The 20,807-nt window shown below is 43.9% G+C and overlaps 1 protein-coding gene across 3 annotated transcripts; it reads right to left on the minus strand.

Moving 5' to 3' along the window:
* Positions 1 to 3,143: 3,143 nt before the first annotated feature.
* On the minus strand, positions 3,144 to 17,093 carry AMDHD1 (amidohydrolase domain containing 1). 3 transcript variants are annotated; one of them, XM_036891044.2, is made up of 10 exons: positions 16,848 to 17,093; positions 15,673 to 15,779; positions 14,217 to 14,281; positions 12,030 to 12,307; positions 10,816 to 11,041; positions 8,349 to 8,473; positions 5,552 to 5,645; positions 4,832 to 4,992; positions 3,950 to 3,997; positions 3,144 to 3,403 (listed from the first exon to the last, which is right to left on the minus strand). In XM_036891044.2, exons 1-10 carry the CDS (start codon positions 16,982 to 16,984, stop codon positions 3,283 to 3,285), a joined length of 1,362 nt encoding a protein of 453 aa, XP_036746939.2. In that variant the 5' UTR covers positions 16,985 to 17,093; the 3' UTR covers positions 3,144 to 3,282. The 3 variants fall into 3 exon arrangements, with proteins under 3 accessions (XP_036746939.2, XP_036746941.2, XP_036746940.2); XM_036891046.2 differs by lacking the exon at positions 16,848 to 17,093 and adding an exon at positions 16,233 to 16,781; XM_036891045.2 differs by having other exon boundaries at positions 3,144 to 3,997; positions 16,848 to 17,092.
* Positions 17,094 to 20,807: the final 3,714 nt, after the last annotated feature.

Consider the following 20,807-nt stretch of genomic DNA (forward strand, 5'->3'; position numbering starts at 1 on the left):
CTTCATTCCTGTCAGTACTCCATCCACATTCTTAAATAACCCTGTGTTTAGCAGCCTCCTTGTTTCACAGATAAGGAATCTGATGTTCAGAAGTTAACCAGCCCCCCTGTAATGGTAATCATTAAAATGAGGCTCCATCGACAAAGGTCAGATGGGGACCTAAGGTGAGTTACTCAATCCGTTTTTTTCCCCCAAAGAAGAAGATAAAGGACCTCCTGGCATGGCTTAAGTGTAACTGTCCAGAGGAAGGATCTTGGCGTTGTAAGGCCAAGATCTGTGACTTTGCTCTCATATGTGCAAACATGTGCACGGCACTCCAAGTACAGGAGCCTGAAACCATGGCTCTGAAAACTACAGATGGTCAAGGAGAGACACGCGTGCCAGCTGGCCTCCCTGACTACAGCCTAACATGGGTCCAACAGTATATTTCACAACAGAGTTTTCACTCCTTAGATTGTACCCTGTCCACAGCAGAGGGGGAAACAAAGTGAAAACTGCTGCCTGCAGCAATTCAGCCAACCAAAAATGTGCCGAGGAACCTGTTTACTGAAAGGCTGTTCTTGGTGCTCTTCTTCACTAAAATGTAAATGCACAAATGAGGTTTATTTATTCTCATCCATGAGCTGCAGTTGAGCCAATAAATAAACCCAGCAGACTGATGGCTTCTCTTGGCTCCAATGTGGGCAGTACTGGATTCCCACAGGGTCTTCTGGGGCACTTGTCCTTAAGGTTTCTACACAGATGTTACTGCCATCAGCTACCTTCAGGGAATTTCAAGGTAAACATGGAGTAAACTAGGTCCCAGTTGTCTTATGTTGTTCTTGTAATCTTAGATTTTTGTAACAGAGTTAACTGCAATTAGTCAAGTGTCTGAAAGATTTATCAGTGAACCTTAAGGTATTAAAAAGTGTCTTTAGGACACGTGATTCACTCAATACAGTTTCTCTCTTTCCCTGGAGCAGCAGGAGAAGAGTTAGAGGCATGTGACTTCCTCCCAGGTGGGCTCGCTGGGCTGTTTACTTGCTGTCCCAGGGCAGCCAGAGGGAAAGCCACAGAGGGTACCAGCTTCTACGACGACACACTGGCTAATGTCCTGCTGGCCAACACACACATCAAGCCCAAGTCAAACTGGGAAAGTAAAATACTCAAGGGCATGGGTATGTGATTTGGGGGCATTACTGGAACAATGTACCCATACAGAAAAATCCCATAACCAGAGAAATTTGAAAGAAGATACTTTTCATTACTATACAAAACTTCAGTCTCATTTCTAGATCTGGTCAATGGATTATTATCTTTTTACTAAACCTAATTATCTCATGAACAGCTTGATCTTTGTGCATTTGGGGAGTTACTTTGGTTGAAGGTATACATTTCTTAAATGTGAACATTGAAAATATGCCATAAAACAAGACCAAAAAGAGAGGATATTAGTTTCAGCTCAGGGTGTAGGCCAGGTTACAGACAAAGTAGTCACCTTCCCTTTGTTTAGTGATCAGTTCAAGAAATGGCTCAGGCTGCAGTTTGGACCCTAGAATTTTAACTGGAGGCTTCAAGAAAACGTGTTCTGTCCAGAGAGCCACGGCAGCCAGGCTTCTTGCCCTCTGGCTTCACCAGAATGGAGCCTGTGGCTGCCGACCAGCCAGCTCGGCCCAGGCGGGGGTCTGACCATGGGATGATATGGACAGCAAATGACAGAGCAGAGGGAGGGGAGGAATCTGGGTCTTCAGCATTACAGAGCTGAAACCAGGCCTTCCTGTGAATTTCCAAGGGTGAGCTAATATGCTTCCTTAATTTTGAAGCCAACTTTAGTCAGGTTTTGACCCTTGCAGCTGTCAGCATCCTACCTACCACAGACCCTGTTGGTGAGGTGCTGTACTGAGACTATGGTGCAGCAACACAGCATGTAGCTCTGTATTCAAAGGCTTTCCATCTAGTTGGATATTGAAATGGCAATTACTGCACAAAGCCAGTCAGGCCCAGGGGGGGTTCCAACCATGGGATGATGTGGACAGCAAACTCTGTTCCTCTAGGACAAAGCGTGTGTCCTAGAGGAAAAAGACACAATACCCTCAGCACCTCTGGATCATCAGGGAGGCTTCCTGGGAGAGGTGACTGAGCTGGGCTTTGAGTGATGGGAGTCAGAGAGAAAAGGGAGAAATGGAGAAATGTAAGGTCAACTTCAATGTCAGGAGACATTTATGCCAGGAAATTGATTCTGTTCAGTCAATTTTCACCATTAAATAAATGGTGACCAAGACAGCCTGGCTCTTGCCCTCAGAGTTCATAGCCTAGGCAGTGGGCCAGAGGGTTAAACAAATAATAGCCATGCGTAGCAGGAAGATGGGAAGGTTGGGTATAAGTAGAGGCCAAGGGTCTGCATTTCTAGCCAAGCTCGCATGAGTTGCAAGAGCTTACGGGCCACTGGTCTGGGAAGACTAAGGCAGTTCCAGATGGCCACGCTCTGCTTTCATTCAAAGAAGACATGAATGTGTTTAGAGTGAATGTCTTCTAGAGGTACAATAAGATGCACTTCACCTTCTTATTCCGTAGGTGTAAGGATATACTTCTGCATGGCTTGGGTTCCAGGAGAGACTTAATATTTAGTTTTGGCCTTTATATCTGTCTCCAGTATCCCAAACTCCCACCCCCTGACTTGGTGATTGGCCATAGGGAAGGCATCACCCACAGCACACACACGCCTCCCATACCCCCTCAGGGCTCCTTCACCAAGCATGGGAGGGACAGAGCTCCAGAGACCCCACACTACTGGCTAGTGACAGCAATGTGTCATGTTACCCTTAGCCTCCCAACAAGTGTTATCTGTACTTGACTTATATCAGATACAGTAACGCCTCATTGATTCAGGCTCAATTAACCTGAAAAGGGTGATAATGTGGATTGTTAATATTTACTTCTCATATCATTCCTTTAGGAATAGGACAGAGTTAGTAATGCAGTTGTGATAAGGATGACTCAACATTTTAAAGGATTTCAAGTAAACTCACAGGGCTTTAGAAACACATATTTATATAACCATCCATTCTTTCTTTATGACTGATTATGTAATTTATTCACTTCCTGAAAAGCTCTAATAGACAATGCCACTGATCTACTTCCAGGTCTGTAAACAATAACAATAATAGTGACAGCAAATATTTATTGAGACCTACAATTCTTTTTTTTAATACATGAGTTATGTAAAGAATCAAAAACTTTAAAACAATTTTAAAAGACTATGTTATTGGATTTGGTCAAAATGCACCCCTTATAGGAAGGCCCCTAAACCCATATATAAAATGATGAGTCTTGAACTCTGCTGTGAAGCTCCACTGCTTGGGTTGAGATGAAATTACAACAGAAGGACACCCTCCAAGGGGACCCTAATGCATTTGAAAAGAATCTAGAAAGACAAATTGTCTTGGTAAAGGAAAAATCATTTGCTTATTACAGAAAGCTACACTTCAGCGTAATTTGGGACACAGCAGTTGGATTTCCCACCATCCCCCAATTTTCACTAACTATAGGTTAAAAATTGAAATTTGCAAAGAAGAAACCAAATGGGAATTTCAAGTCATGTCTACTTAATTGACAATTTGCTTTTTCCCACAAAGGCATTTTTGTGATACTCTATCATATGAACCTTCAGAATATTTGTAACAAATCTTTGTGAAATGATTTAATGTTTTGATATTATCATCACAATTGGTTTACTTGTTTATATATATCCAGGTGCACATTACATTAAAATAAATTAATCCCTTGGTTTTTATTGAGTGGATTAATAAAACACTGAAATAAATTTCAGTGACATCATTCTAGTAAACTACTATGGTATTTTAACTTTTAATATCACTGTATTGACTTATTTTATACAGTCAAAGAGACTTCTCTTTCCTTTCAGATCTATCATTTTTTATAGATGATTTTTCCTTTAGCTATAACATACTCAATTAACTCATGATGGCCTCCAAACTGGTAAATCAAATGCTCCCATCTGGAAAGAAATCAAACATTAATGCATACCAGTCAAAATAATCACTTTGTCAATAAATGCTAGTTTAAAAATACAGTATCTAAAAATCTCTTTATACTTCTTCATTGATATTTGGGCTTTTTAAAAAATGGTAGATTACTACAATCATCAGTCTATGTTAAATCAAATATTGCTTAACAAATATTTTGATTCACGAATGGTAACAGCAAATATCTAATAGAGAGTGGTTTATGACCATGGAGAGAAGAATTATAGAGCCACTCCCTTCTGCTAAATTTGAGGTCCAAGGGCTGTGATAGGTTTGCTAGGGTCAAGGAATCATAGGATTTACAACTTTAAGATTTAAAACAACAGTTAAGACTCAACCTACGCTGGTGGCAGCAGACTGTGGGTGAGTCAAACAAAACCAGGGGGAGGAGAACTGAAGCAAGGCTTTTGGGATCCAGTAGGAATGAGAAGTCAGAGAGAATGAATTAGAACCAGGGAGACACACCCGAGTCAGGGCATGCTGGTCCGGCGCAAGCAGACAGAACCCAAGCAAAGAGCAAAAACACACGCCAGAGGGCACAACCAGTCCAAAGTACACGTAAACAGAGCAGAAACCTGGAGATCTATGACAGATGTGGGACGATGAAGAGACCAGAAGAGCTGGTTCACCCTGTGATTTAGGACCTGTAGGGAGACTTTCTGGTTAGAAAGGGGTGAGGATAAAAGAGACTGCGTAACTTCTGAGCCTACACAGAGCCTGACACTAATAATTGGTGGAAAAGGGATTTAAAATCTACATATTACAATGGGCATAAAATAAAGTAGCTCAGTTGGGATAGCACTCACCTGGACGAGTTGATGATAATGAGATCTCCCTGTTTACCGACTTCCAAAGATCCATGTGTGTGAGATTTTCCCAGTGCATACGCTGCATTGATGGTGGCAGCAGCCAAGGCCTCAGGCATGGACATTCTCATGTTTACGCAGGCCAGATGCATGACCACTGGCTAAGGTGGGAAGAGAAAAGCATTGGCGGAAAGTAACAAAACGGCAACTGCTACTCAGGACATTTCTCAACAGAGCACGAATAATGGAAGTGAAGGTAGAACTGGCTAAACTGATATGAAAAATGTAAATTTACACATAAAGATCTTATGCTTTGGAAAAGATTCCTTTATTATAGAGATCACCACCCACATATATTTAAGATTTATTTACAACTGTGCAAGACCACTTACTGTATAAGATGAAACTCACCTTCACACCCTCTTACTAAAACTTTATGCTCTTCCCCAAGAAGACTAATGGGTTACTGTAAAACCACAGTGCCAGGACAGAATCCAAAGAACATGCAGACAGAACCGTCTCTCTTCTCTCTATGCCTAGAGGCATTCACATAGCCCAGAAATAGCCAATTACACTGCTGTCCACACTTTTTTTTTGTTTCCCAGGAAAATATTTTTAGATCTTTGATACATTTTAACAGTTAGTGAAATATTTTAAATTAGTTATATACTTGGTAGAAGGTTGACACTCTGCTCAGTAAGGCACATTAAAAATAATTACCATTGAAAAGCAATATGCATTAGGATTGAAATCGCTGCCCAGGGCAACTATTACCCCTTCATCTAACATCTTCCTGGCTCGAGGCTGCTTCAGTCTAATGGGAAGGAAAAGAAATGTCAGTCTTGGAAGTGGAACTGTTGCAGAATAGATGTTAAGAATGGAAGCTGACTTAAGATATCCAACCCCTTCATGCTCTGGAAGAAGGAACAGAAATTTCAGGATGAGTGATTTGTAGTGGCATCAGGTGGAACCTCAGGACTCCTGATTTTTATCATTCTTCTTTTGAAATTACTTGGCTATGACTGGCTTCTTTAATTTGAGATTCTTTATCTCAGCAATATTTATGTATACTCAGAGATTCTTGCTAAGGAAGAAGAATATAACTTTTAAAGTTGTTTTCAAATATAACTTTGAAATAAAAATAAACCTTTTTTAATTCCCAAATATAAATAATTAATGATGTTAAAATAATGTTATTTTTATTAACTTGTTTTGCTATTTTTTTTTATCCATCTCTCTCTCTCCCTCCTTTTTGGGGAAGAAGGGGGAGCCTCAAATATTCTGTAGGCCATTCTTGAAGTCCCTAGAATCTAATATGTAAAATGTTTGTACTTCTTCCTGGACTGGTGTCTCCCTGACCTGCTTTGCAAAGTATTATTTATTTTTCAGGACATGACTCAAAAGTTATGTCAAAGATAAAACCAGACACTGGCTAAAAGGGTGAGGACAGATTTTATTCAGTTAGTAACTATTGCAAAAGGGAAAAGAATCCAGTGCAAATTGAGCCCAACTTTGATTTCTGCAGAAATCAAACTGGATGTCCTGAGGACAAAACTTCTATATGTGGCTGGATCCCAGTGTCTAGAACAGTGCTTGACAAGTAGTGAGCCCTCAAAACACATGTTGTACATGAATTAATAAAGAACTTGGAGTGCACAGATTCCTGCCCTTGAAGCATTCCCCATTTATGACTGCCAATTTGCAGGACCACTTAAATAATGTTTGTCAGCTAGGAAGATGTATGGAGGAGGGTGAGCAGAGATACACAGTGAGGAAAAGCTAGAGCTTAAAATTACCCTCCAGGTCATTCTGACGGCCTCCCCTCCCCTTCCAGAACTGCTAAGGAGGAAAAAATGTGAGGCTGTGGAGGCATTAAGGAAGCTCCAGAAAAACTAAGGTGAATATGTCCTGAATAAATTTAAATATTATATGCAAAGATGCAAAAAATAATGATTACAGGAGCCCTCAAGTGGCTTAAGGCAATAGTTTTTCTGGAAATGAGTGAGAGAGTTCAGGGTATAGCTGGAGGGCCCTGAAGGTTCCTCCTGATGGAGATCAGAAAAACAGAGGAGCAGAGAAGCCAGAGAAGAATGTGGCGTTCTCTCTGGTTGCCCCTGTCATCCAAACGGGGTGTGAGACCCGCCTCATGATGATGGCCAATTGAGGCTGCCATGGGCACAGGGACGAAGTCCAGACTTTAAACACCGAGCTGCCCTTCTGTGCTCCACATCCTAGATTTTTCTCACTCTGATGAGATTTAAGGTAAGTTAAAGGAATCCTTTCTTTGTGAAAACTTATTCCTTGGGTGGTGGAAATTTAACCAGATTAAATATTGATTGATGACTCCTGAGATTCGCAGGAAAACAGTTGGTCATATGGAGAACAGTTATTGATCGATAGTTCTTGGTTGAAACCTACATTACATCTATGTTTTAAATTAAGAGAAAAGTAATAGTGAAAGAAATGTATAATACTGTATGTGTGTGTATAAAATCATAACAAATTTGAGAAAAGCAGTGTGATATTCCTCTGTTCTGCCTTAGAAACGTTACTCAAAGCCTGGCTTTTCGATCCCTGAGGCAGTTTCTCGGCCTCGGCACAATTCGTATCTTGGGCTAGATAATTCTTCGTTACAGGGGCTGTTCTGTGCATTGTGGTATGTTGGGCAACAGCCTGGCCTCCCCCTACTAGGTGCCGGTAGCACACCCTAGTTGTGCATTCTCCAAAAGGGTCTCCAGACATTGCCAAATGTCCTGAGGGGCAAAATCGCCCTTTTGTGCTAAGTTGAAAACCACTGTGCTAAGGCCTCAGCAGTGGAATCATCCCACTGAAAGCCACGTATGGCAACCACACAGAAAGCACCTGGTCCTCAGAGAAAATAAACTGCCCCTTCAATGCTGTCCTTGCTGACCATGAACTCTGTGGCTGTCATGGAGGTGGTGGAATGGAAAGAGTCAGAAGCCCTCAGGTCTCACATTTGATAAAATCAGATCAAACAGCAGTTATAAAAGATGGACTATGTTTATTCAGTCCATAGATGGCATACAACAAAATTCCTGGGGAGATTTTACAAAATAAACTTAAATGTCTGCTCTTTCCTCCTACCCACCAGGATTTACAGGGATGATGGTACCCACTTGCATCCTTTTAGGAAACAGCCCATTCATTTTCTGAATACTGCAAAATATCCCTGACATCTTATACATATTTTAAAAGTATAAAGCCACTTCCATTATTTTCTAATTATAAAAGTAATGCACACTGATTTTTTTAATGGAAAATTCCAAAAATGAGGAAAAAAAGGAAAAAAGTTCCACTCTTCTCAATAATCCCACCACTCAAAGGCAATTTGGGCCTAAGCCCCTTCTTCATTTATGAACATTATTCTGGCATCTTCCATGAGCTAGGTTTTCTTGATCAGCACTTTTAAGGGTTTTGAAAGTGCAATGAAATACTATTTGGGCACCTTGGAAGTCTGTGTCTTCAGCTCTTGGGTGGCGGTGAGAAACGACCTTACCTCAGCATGTAGGCCGTGGTGGGCAGAAGGACAGCAGAGCACCTGGCCGTTGCCATGGCAGCGATGCCTTCATCGCTCACTTCCTCCAGGTGACTGATGGCCTGGGCTCCCAGTTCAGCCCCAAGCTAAGCAGAAGGGGCAGAGAGAAAGGTTTCACTAACAGCAATAACAAATCAATCAAGTGCCGTAACATTGTTTTCCTGCAGAAATAAACAGCACTCCATATTAATACTTCTTGACAACTAACTCTCATGAGCACAAGGGTGACGGGCTTGTGGTGGACATTCATTTGAAGACGAGCTAGTACGCTACTTCAAAAACTGTTCTTAACACAAATGCTTACTGATATCCTTCAGACATTTGCCAACAAAGAAAATGTTATGACTCTTATGGATCAGAATAAAACATATTGGGTAGTATCGGTAATGAAATCTAACGTTTATAGCATCATAAAGACAATAAAGGTATCTTGGAATGCTGCCCTCAGTGAAAACAGATCAGTTAAGTAAACTAAAAATGTGGAATCATACGGATAATATGAGAATACCTACTTGAGCTTGATTTCTCTCCAGAAAACTTTGGTCTAGATTGTTAGAAGAGAATCAGGGGAAGAAATGTTATAATGACGGTGGAAACATGCATTAAAGTGGATTTCTCTCATCTTGACCAATTTCCAGATTCTCTCTCTCTCTCTCTCTCTCTCTCTCTCCCACACACACACACACACACACACAGTGCACCAGCTGAAAGGTGGTATGTTAAGCATTCCAAGAAAAGGACAGTAGATTAGTATTTGACATTACATTGTGGTCCAGGGCAGCTGCAATGCCCCTGGCTGGGCAGGGAGGAGCTGCCAGTAGCTCAGGTCTAAGAGCATGTTGGATTGGGGCTCTGGGGGTCTGGTGCTCCACAAACAGACTATGCTCAGCAGGGGGCATTCTTTTCTGACTTTGGAATCACCCTCACTTTCCAAACTTCATTTGTTCATTCTGGGTATTAACTTTCATTGATTAATTCACCAGTCACTCTCTAAGACCAAAAGTATCTTGTTGACCACCCAGTATACATTCATTTATTCAAACATTCAACAAATATTTACTTACTAAAAGTCACCTGTATTACGCCAAGCACTATGCTAACCTCCATGGGTAGGGCTGTAGAAGACATGGGTACATCCTAAGTGTGTTAAGAATCCAGTAGGGATTGCAGAGACAATTTTAACATGGTGGGACACATACAGGGAGGAGCTACAACCCACTCCTGGAAAGATTTGGGGAGGATCCCAGAGAAACAGTAGCTAAGATGAAACATGGAGGGCAGTTGGAGTTAGCCCGACAAACGGGAGGGTTCAGATTAGGTGTACCAAAACTAGTTTATCGTGGCTGGTTCATGGTAAAGAGAGTACAGGAAGTGAAAAAAGGGAGGAGAGAAGACAGAGGGAGGAAGACAGAGTGGTAAGGAGGCCTGTATCCCAGTCAGCCTCCAGTGACGGTGTCTGCAGTTTGTGCTCCAGCAGGGGCAAGCCTGTAGGTGGCTCTAAGCAACGGAGAGGGAGACAAGGTGCACTGCGGGAGGCATGACAGGAGTGGGTTAAAGTGGAGGCAGGCGTGGAAGCAAGGAGAAGGGTTGTTTCAGGAATCCAGGTGAGGGCTGATGGTAGTTTGAACTAGGCAGTGGAGTGAAGAGAAGTCCTAGAAACACTTAGAGAATTGGGAGGACTTCCTGGTTGGGTGACACATGGTACACAATGGGGCGGAGGAGACAGAATGATGCCCTGTTGCTTAGGTAACAGAGAGATGATGAATGGTGTCATTAGGCAGGACAGCGAACAAGATCTGGAAGTGATATTAAGAGATCACACTGGACATGTTAGGGTTGACAGCTGGACATGCAGACATGCGGAGTATCTATATCTGTGTTTATGCCCCAGGGGCAGTTGTTTTTCTCGCTCCAGGGTTTAGAGGAGAGACATGCAGACTCTCTGAATGCAGAGATTTCGTGGGTCTCATCCCACTGCTGCGCTATCAGAGTCTAATCAGTGCCTGGCACCTAGCACACACACAAATATTTGTTGAAAGCATGAATAAACAAGTCTTGGCAAGACAAAGAGATTTGGAAATCATCGTGTGGCCATTTCGGTGTGTTCCACTAAAACTCACCTGGATGCTGCCATAGAAAGACCCTAGAAGCTATGGAGTAAAATTAACAGACTCTGCTCGTGTGGCTTTATGTACCACCAAAATGTGTTGTCAGTTTAGTAAATGGGATCACAAAGGTACTTCTTTTCCTACTCTACCACCAGCAGATGATACTAAAAGTAAATGACCGACAGAAAAAATACATTTCTCACAGAGGTCAGGAATTCCAAGGCTCAGCCAGACCGACCTGCATATTGTTCAAATGTCCCCACTGTCTGTCTTTTCAGTAGCAATGAGTGTTGGCAGGGAGAGCAGGAGACCAGCCGTACCTCGGCAGCCTTCATCGGGTGGAGTTCGTCCCCGTGGAAGTTCATCTGCAACCCTATATCTTTCCCACTTTGAAGAATCCTTCGGGTGGAATCGAGATCAAAGACGCCCTTCTCACAGAACACATCTATATTGTCAACATGTATGTCCCCATTTCTGGCAAGTTCCTTCAGCTTTGGGAGGTGGTTATTGACAATGTCATCAGCAGCTTCTGCCGCAGTTTTTCCTCTGAGGAAAGAAAATGACATTACCACGGGCATTTTTTTTTTTTATCAGACAAAGGGTTTTTTGACACTTGGAGAACCTGAGAAACTGTCAGTAAATGACCTTGAGAATTCTGGAAAAGTAGGGAAAGAATCAAAGCTATAACTCAGGACTCTTAACAGCTGGGACATGCCTCCGTGGTAGACGTATTGACAACGCTCTGCATCACTGACCCGTGAGACCCTCAAAAGGCTCTCCCGTTCTGGAGCTCCTGTGTTGTCTTTGGGAAACCCAGAAAGGCCACCCCGCTGCAAGACTGAATCTTCTCATCAAGGACACTTAGAGGGCAACCTAGATGGCCCCTGGCAACCGAACTACAAGCCCCCTTGTCTGGGTCATAGTTATCCTTCCTTTTTTTTTCTTCCAGAGTTTCTAGAAGCATCTGCCTAAGGCTTCATGTCTCACCATTTGGGGAAATGGGGGACAAGGATCATAGGAGGCCCTGAAATTCTAAGATCCTGGAGTAGTCATGTGTTAGAAGGGATGGGGCTTTTGAAGTCAGACAGTCACAGAGCTCTACCACTGGCTGGCTACATAACTGGACACATTACTCAGCCATCATTTGGCATATCTGAGCCTCAGGCTTTATCATTGGGGATCAAGATGCAGAGTTCAGAAATGCATTGGCTGATGGAGAAAATTTGCCTCAGCCCTGTATTTGGGACATATAAGGGGTCTTGTTCAGCAAAAACCATTTGGTGGGTAGACATAGGTGGACCATGGAGACAAGCACTTACATATGTTGTTTCTCATTCTCAAGAATATGGTGCTACTTGGCTGTTTTACAAATGAGTAATTCAAGCTCAGAAAAGTTAAGTGATAACCTCAAAATCACCCAGCTGGAAGTAGATAAGGTGGATTCAAACCCAGGACAGGTATTGTTCCAAAACCCCACATGACCCCTTCTTCCTCAGTGCCCCAGTTAAACCCAGGAACCGCCAGCTAAAGTTACCTTGGCACTGAGTGAGCCCCACAGTAAGTGGCTGAGATGCCCACATCCAGCTCCCGCCGGGCACGCTCGATCACACGCAGCATCTTGAGCTCAGTCTCCAGGTTGAGGCCATATCCGCTCTTGCACTCCACCAGTGTGGTCCCAGCCCTCACCATGCACTGCAGCCGCTGCTGGAAGAGGATGAAAAGCTCCTCCTCCGAGGCTTGGCGCGTGTGCTCCACAGTGAAGTTGATTCCTCCTCCAGCCTGGTGAATGTCCATGTATGTGGCTCCTGCCAACTGAACACACAGCTCACCCTTACGTGGGGCAAATGCGGGCAGGCTACAGGCAAGCCTGCACAACCCACGTCCAGGGAGGACACTCAAAATGATTAACAATCGATATGCCACAGGCACCAGCTGATCAGAATGGATGCTGGGTCACGGAATCCTGCAAGTCCCTACTCTGCCAGGGTGGTGGGGAGCTGGGGTTGGGGCCTGCGAGCGGGGAGGTCCCAGGAAGGCACTGGGGTGGCAGAAATGGGAGATGTGGTGGGGAGCACTTGGGTCTCACGGCAGCAGCCGCAATTTATGAACCAGTACAGAAGTATTTCAGCATTTTCACAACCCGGGGACCTCAGTGTCTACCAGCTAAGTCTCAGCCTGTCCCTCAGCACCTATGAGAAAACAGAGCTTGGGCAGTTCGGAGCCCCACTGCAGTTACTCAGATATCCACTCAAGAGACGGGGTAAGGGGGTCCATATCTCAGTATAGGGCCTCTAGAGTTTGGGTCACTAAAGCTCTTTCCAGGATCCCACTGAGCTCCAGTACCTCTGGGGAGCAAGGACTGTGATACAAACAAAATATGCCAGCCCGGAGGTCTCCCCACCAAAGTTTCACCCAGGTTCTGCCACAGTGACATGACCTCAGGCAACACCCTCTCCTTCCATACACTTCATGTTCCCCATCTACATAAGGAGAGGATTGGCCTGCAAATCTCTAAAAGTTGCATTTTGGCTCTGAAATTGTGTGATTCAATAAAGTCTTAAAAACAGCTCTAGTTTGGTGAAGAAGGCACACAACATCTGGAGAATCTCTTCTTTTTCTGAAATAATCCAATTTAGCTCCTAGGTTGTATGCTTCATAAAAAAAAAACAACGTGAAGAAAAGACACAGAGGAAACTTAAATGCATATTACTAAGTGAAAGAAGCCAATCCGAAAAGGCCACAAACTGTAGGATTCCAATGATACGAAGTTCTGGAAAAGGCAATACTAAGGAGGCAATAAAAGATCAGTGGTTGCAGGGGTTGGGGGGAAGGACGGTCAGGCAGAGCAGAGAGGATTTACGGTAGCAAAACTACTCTGTATGACACTGTAATGGTCGATATGTATCATTAACCATTTGTCCAAACCCATAGAATGTGGAGCACCAAGAATGAGCACTAATATAAACTAGGGACTCTGGTGAAAATGATGTGTCCATGTAGGCTCACCAGCTGTAGCAAAGACACTACTCTGGTGGGGGAGTGTTGATAATTGGGGGTGGGGGTTGCTGAGTGTGGGTGGGGGAGCAGGGGGTATTTGGGGAATCTCTGTACTTCCCACTCAATTTTTGCTGTGAACCTAAAACTGCTCTAAAAAATAAAATATTTTAAACACAAGCTATGTGAAAATGGCTCCAATCAGGGATGTGAGGGTTGACTATGGCTAACAAATGACTGAGATAGACAATGCTTTTATGTTTCTTAACAAGACTCATTTTTCCTGGGGGAAAAGAGAACCATACCAGACTCATTTTTGCGATTAGCAATATATTTTTCCAAGTTTGGCCCAATGAATGGTCATTTTCAAACTGCTTCCTGGAACCCCTTCAAAGGCTACCGGGGTGGTAGGATGAAATGGGAGAAGGGAAAAAGAGGAGAAATGAGTTAGGCAAGGCAGCTCAGCTCTGTTTTAAAAGGAGGATTCTACAGCTACAAATTCTTGAAAACTATTATACTTAAAATGATTGCTAGCTCTGTGCACTGTATAAAGATTTGGGACAGTTACAAAAAGTTTTAATTTATTTTCCATAGTCCAAGCCAGTAAAAGTATTCCTTAAGAAGGCATGCAGACATAGACAAAGCCTGGTAGCCTATCAACCCCTTTTGAGAAAGACTTGTCTCTATTTGTGCTTTACTTTGATTTGCCATCATTTATTGCAGTTACCTTCATTGCAAACTCATGAACTCTTTCACCAGCCCACACTGGATGTGTGTGTGCATCCACCAAACCTGTAATCAGAAAGCAAATCATTTGGAAAGCTGAGAATTAGAAAGCCCTGAGAGAGCAGGCAGACCATACCACGCCACTCTTGGGAAAGCAGGATGGTGGTCAGCCATTCTGGGGGAGAGCAGAGGACGAGGAATTTGCCTGATTCCTGCCACAGAGAGGATACAAGAAGCCTTTCTGCATGGCTGGTCTAGAAGTCTCTCACAGAGAAAAGTGATTCAACCTGATGAAAATATTCCTTAAAAACACAGCTCCTTTTGCCCAGTAAGTCCATGCTTACCAAGCAAGCTTTTAAAACAGGATGTCAAATCTATGAGCAATTTCAAGTACTGTATCACCAAGGAATAATCCAGGTGTGAAAACAGACTACAACACACACACCCCAACTTTGAAAAGGAAAAATGCAAAATTGGGGAGATCAATCTTTCTTCAAGAAATATAATTTAATTAAAGAGAAACTATAAAGCAATCAATTGGATCTTTTGTTTATCCAAGTACAATTCAGTAAATTGTGTTTGGATTAAATACATTATGGATTAAATGACTCATTAATGGTTCTGATTGGACAAAAACCAAGAATTCCTATTCAGATTGCTTTCTTCTATATTCTGCCCTTTTCTTAAAGTTTCACTCTGGCTTTATCTCCTGACTCCCAAAGCCAGAAGGTCACCCTGTCAGATATGCCCAGTACACATTTTAAAAATATAAATGCTAGCCTCTATGTTTGTAAAGAACTCAAAATTTGTGAAACTTTTTTCAGATGATTACATGAAGCCATAAAACAGGTAACATAGAAGATGAGTTAATGAACTGATTTTGTTGTCAATCACTAAAGATATAAACAAGCGTCAGTGAAATCTCTAGGCACTTTCCCCCCTTTTCCACCTACAGATGGGTTCTCTATTTCACACTCTGCATAAGTTTGGAGTATATTCTGGTGTTAGAGATAGCAGCTTGCCCTGTTTGCCTCCCCTATGAAATGAGTTAATAAAGTTCTTAAAACAGTTTTTGAACATAAACACAACACAGTGGGGTTTCTCTTCAGCATGTGAGTGGAAAAAAGTGGAGAGAATAATGAGTTTGACTCCCAGCCTGAGTGTTACCTGTTTAGCAATCTTGGGTAAGTTATTTCACCCCTAAACTTCAGTTTTCTAATCTGTAACATGTAGCTTAGGGTATGTACTTAGCTTCAAGGGCAGTCATGAGGATTCAACACGAAAACATGTTTGTAAAGCACCTACATATTCAACAGTAGAACGTCAATACATGGTAGCTATTATTATATTTTAATGTTATTGTGGGACCTTATTTAAAACAAGCTGCTGTGCTTCCTCTTTATTACTAAAACTTTATTACTAAAACCTGAAGCTTTCAGGGCTTCAGAAGTTAATACCTGGCAAGACGCATTTCCCAGAACAGTCAATTCTTTCTTCGAATGTTTCTTCAGAAAACTGTTTTTGGATAGCATCAGAAGGACCAATGGCTTTTATAAGGCCATCCCTGAAGAAAAATCAAGAAATAATAACTAAAGTTTGGGGAAATACTGGGGAAAATCTAATGATTTACAATGTTATTGATTTTTTTTTTTTTTTTTGGTGTGAACTTGTATCTTTGGAAAACTCTAGCCACATGCAGGACAAAAATTCAAATCCTATGTATCAGAGACTGCAAATCCTTTTTCCCACAATGCTAGATTCCTAAATTTTAGCTGGACGCATGACCACCCAGAATAAAGACTACATTCCCAGTTCTGCCATCAGCCATGTATGGCCGTGTGTCTAAATTCTAGCCAGCAGGATTGTTTCTCTTTCCATTTTCTCCTGGCTAGAAAGCAGAGGCCATAATAACCATTAATTGTTGACAGTAACACTGGGAATGTTTTTATCCCTTTGTTAATTAAACACACAGACATACACACACACACAGAGTATCTAAACCTGGGCTCCTACCGACCCTAAGCCTCCTCCTCAGAGTCCTCTTGCCGTCGCAGCGCCCTGGGGCTCTCCAGTTCAAATGGCATTCAACCCCCATTCCCGCTCCGGGTCTGCCCTCCCAGGCTTTGGCGGTTCTTTAATTCGCGTCTAGCGGGAAGCTACGAAGGTTCAATGAAAATAACTGAAAACGCTCTCTCCCTGGTGGCTGAACCCTAACTTTCCTATCACCCCAAACCATCACCGTCTAAGTTTTTGTGGTTCTGAAGCTTCAGCGTGCAGACGAAGGGGGCTGGAGAGGTGCTCTGTCAAAGTTCAGGTCTCGGAACTCCATCCACAGCGATGCTGAAAAGATGTGAGGGCAGAGGGCACGGGGCGGGGGGCAGGGGCGAGGGAATGGGGTATGTTGGCTTTGGGCGCGGCTTTCCACCGAACGACAGTCCGAAGTAGTCACACACGGTACCAGCAGGTGCCTAAAAGGCAGGCCTGCCGATGTCTCCCTGGGCGCAGGAGAGCTTGCACCCCGTGTCCCTTCACGGCGCCCAAGTTAGAGGAAGAGGCCAAGCGCGCAGTGGCTCGCCCGTCCCCCAGCGAGCGGCCCGGGGCGCCCGCAGCCCCACCGCGCGCAGCCACTTACGTGCCCACCACGAGGCTGGCGCCCTCGAGCACCGCCAGGCCGCGCAGCGCGTCCCGCGCCAGGAAGCGCTCGCCGCGGGCGCACACCAGCACCACTTGCCGCGCGTTCTCCAGCAGGAGGCGGTGGCTGCGCGCCATGTCGCCGGGCGCTGCGGCTCGCGAGGAGACCCCGGGCTGCGGCCGCGGGACGCACGGCGGAGGCGGCGCTGGGCGGCAGGCACGCGCGCGGCGCCGGGCCGGAGGGAGGGGCGGGGCGCGCTCGCGGCCGCTGCCCTTCGGAGCCGCGCGGGAACACGCGCCTGCCCCCGCCGTCCCAGGGAACAGTACCGACAGCGAGCGGAGTGATTAGGGGTAAACGCTATAGTGGCATCTCCTCTGTGGCCGCCGCACGTTCTGAGTAAATGTGGTAGCGATTGTTGTCCCCGCTTTACAGATGAGCAAACTGAAGCTCGGTCGCGGGGAGAGCTCGAGGTGGGCTTCGTGGGCAGGTGGCCAGGCGCCGGCAGCCGGCGGAGTAAGGAGAAACCTCTACCCGGGGCAGCTGCAGAAAGCTGGGACAGAGCCCGGGAGGGGCGAGTGGGGGAGACCTCCGTCCCGGGGCTGCTTGCGGAGCGCGGCCGGCGGAGGGACCCTGCGGGTGGGGAGGCGGCTGCCGCGGGGAATCGCTCCTGGGCCCGCGCGGCCGCGAAGCAGGGTGACGCGCGTGCCGCGCACTTTTCGGTTGGCCAGCTCCGCTCCAAGATCCCCTTCCATACGGTCCCCAAGATGAAGGGGGACCAAGGCGGGGGAGGACAGAGTCGAGACTAGAGAACTGATTGTCGCGCCCTCCCGTATTCCCCTAACGTCTTCCTGCAGGATAAGCTGAACCGCTCCTGGACCCAAACCCAGCAGGTAAAACTGGTTTCAGCTCGGTGTATCTGAAAATGCGACCAAGGTTGGAGACAGAGGCAAATTTGTTTAAGGAAGGTGGCCTGTGATTCTCACCCACATCTCTTCCCGCCTATCAATTGCTGTGACAACACTGGCAGACACCGATTTTGTAGAGTTTTTTAATTATTTTGTTTGTACACTTGTATTACAAGGTCTGTTAGGCCTGTTGAACATACAGAGACAGAAAAGGCACTTTCCAACCCAGCAAAGAATACAATCAAAAGGAAGACCGTTTATAGACAAAAGTAATGGACCATAAAAGCAGGCCAAGGCCTATAAAACCATAAAATATAAAACAAGTCAATTTAGTGTAATTTTAAAATCGTTTAAAAGCAAAGAACAGAAAGCAAAAACTCCTTTAGATGAACACAATAAATATGAATATGCTTTAGATTCGTATTATGGCAGTAAAAGAGGCATCAGGCAGGAAAGATTGAAGAAAGAAAAAAAATGGGAAAAGAATTAGCAATGGACAATGTAAGTAAGAGACCCTAAAGGAATAGAAAAATTACTCAGCTCTGACACACAATCACAAGCAGGTGTGTGTGTAATGTCTATACACAGTGTTACAAAGACATACAGAGAGAATACAAGGGAAGTGGAAATAGGGGAAAACACATAAAGTCACTAATACAGAAATATTACAGTTTTATAAAATCTTTGCTAAAGACTTAAATTTTGCAATTATAGACATATTTGCAGATTTATGTAATTATAGGTATAACGTGAGGTGAAATTATGGAAAAAGCAAAAGCTTTGGGGTTCAATAAACTTGCTTTAATCCTACTTCTGTTGCTTATAAGCTATTTGACTGTGGGGAATCTACTTAATTTCCCTCAGCCTCAGTTCTCTCATTTATATCCTGGGGATAATTGTTTCTACTTTATGGACTTCAGCTTTATATAAGAGGAAACGTAGATCACTTAGCCCAGTGCCTAGCTCTAAATAAGTAATAAATTATTACTATGATTATTATTATTTGTTTATTTTAACCCTGGTCAATTAAGTTAAAGATCAGAGTTCAGGCAACAGTAGTAGTTTTCCTGACTTCCCAGAACATAGCATATATTTAAAGCTTACAATTTCTTGGCAAATGTAAAGGAAATTGTCCTGTTTTTCCTGGGGGTTTATACTTGTGGGTGAACCAAGTGCATCCAGTTACAGTCTAGATAGATAACATTGCCCAAAAAGCCCCTACCAATGAGATTGGCAGAAGCAAGAAGGAAAAGGAATGGATTTCTCTCCTCGGTTCATTATGGAGGCGTGAGGATAACACATTTTTCCTTGGTAAGAACCTACATCCCTACAGCACTTCTTGGTTTACAAAGTCCTTTTCACATCATCTGACTCACACTGGCTGACATCTTCTCCCCTACTCTTCCTTCCTCTCGCCCACCAGCTTTGTTTGGTGTGGTTCGGTTTGGTTTGCAAAGGGGCAGTCAGAAATGTCAACAGAAAAGTCCACACAAAAGAGCTAGCCTGACGTCTGCAGGGCCGGAAAGGTCAGCCTGGAGGTGCTTTCCTCATCACTGCACTCTGCTCCTGACCTCATTGGAAGAGGCAGGGCACTGAGCAGGCCAAGGATGTAGTAATTTCCGGCTCTCAGGTAAACAAAAAATTGCTAGCTCGGGTCTCTACACACCATCCAGGGACATGGTTCACAGTCTTTTCTCCTAGTATTTGTCCAAGTTGGCAGCAAGGAGGTGGGAAAAAATTGGAAGGCACTGGGGTCAGAGGGAATCTGTCTAAATCTTTGTTTGCATATGGGACATAAAGCTTTTTTTGTATTGAGAGACTCTGGAAACCCATTTTCAACAAGTTGTAGAGAGAGTTGTTGAGAAAATCAAACAGACTGCTTCAAATAATATCTGGTAGATATTGTTAATTGTATTTAGAGTTGGTTTAGGACTTTAGGTTTTGACATAATACACCATTTCTCTTTCTCCACTTCTACGAAAGTTTGAATATTCGGGTTCTACACTAAAGTGGGGCAGGTCCCCAGATTTGCACTGATATTGCTGGTAGATTCCTCTCAAATGACCCAGTTTCAAGAACTTTAATTCAGGGTTTCTTACAAAAGCTAGTTGTCAGTTATCCCCCTTCTTTTCAAATGCTAGTGGTTATTCACAAGACAGAGTGGACTAGAAGTAAGACGGATTTGGGTATCTATTTTAAAGAACATTTAAGCAATATTTTCCCTATCAGCCTACTGTGAGTAGGCATTTTGCATATATTATCTGTGTTTGAACATTGCGAGCTTGTAAGAAAGGTATTAGTATCCAAGTCAGATAGAAGAAGAACCTAAAGTGCACTGAGTTTATTTGGGCAGGACTCAGAGAGAGAGCTGCAAGAGTCAAGGGGCATGATTCAAACCTGCCTGCCCCCAAAGGCCAGTGTCTTTCCACCGTGCCATTTACACTACCCTTGTGATGATATGCCTCAAAAAACTGATTCAGTGACCACATATAACTGCATGTTAGAGGAATGCAAGAATTAAGGAAACCAAACAGCATGGTGTTCACTTGGAAGAACTGTATTTTTTATACTCCTGTTCCCTTGGATGTCTAGTGGATATCTCAAATGTAGCATGTTCCAAACTGAACCTTTGATCTTCCCAACTGCCCCATCCCCCATAGCCTTCACTATCTCCTTTGATGGCAACTCCATTCTTTCTTCTTTATCTCATAGCCTACATCCAAACCATCAGCCAATAGAAAAGTAGGCTCAACTTTCCAAATAGAATCTGACCACCTCTCTCCATTTCCTCTACTATCCCAAGAGACCCCATTATCTCTTACCTCCCAGTGGCTAGAGCCTCCCAACAGGTCCCCCTGTTTGACCCTCATCTCCTTCTACAGTCTCTTCTCAGCTCAGCAGTCAGAGTGATTCATTCTCTGAGTCTCGTATCACTAAGTGACCTGCCAGGCCCTTACTCTCTCTTTGGCCTCATCTGTCACTTGCCTTTTTGTTCACTGTGCTTAAGTTCTACCAGTCTCCTCGTTATTTCTCAAACACACCAAGTATCTCCCTT

This window comes from Manis pentadactyla, chromosome 10 (assembly GCF_030020395.1).
Source record: "Manis pentadactyla isolate mManPen7 chromosome 10, mManPen7.hap1, whole genome shotgun sequence".
Lineage (NCBI taxonomy): Eukaryota > Metazoa > Chordata > Mammalia > Pholidota > Manidae > Manis > Manis pentadactyla.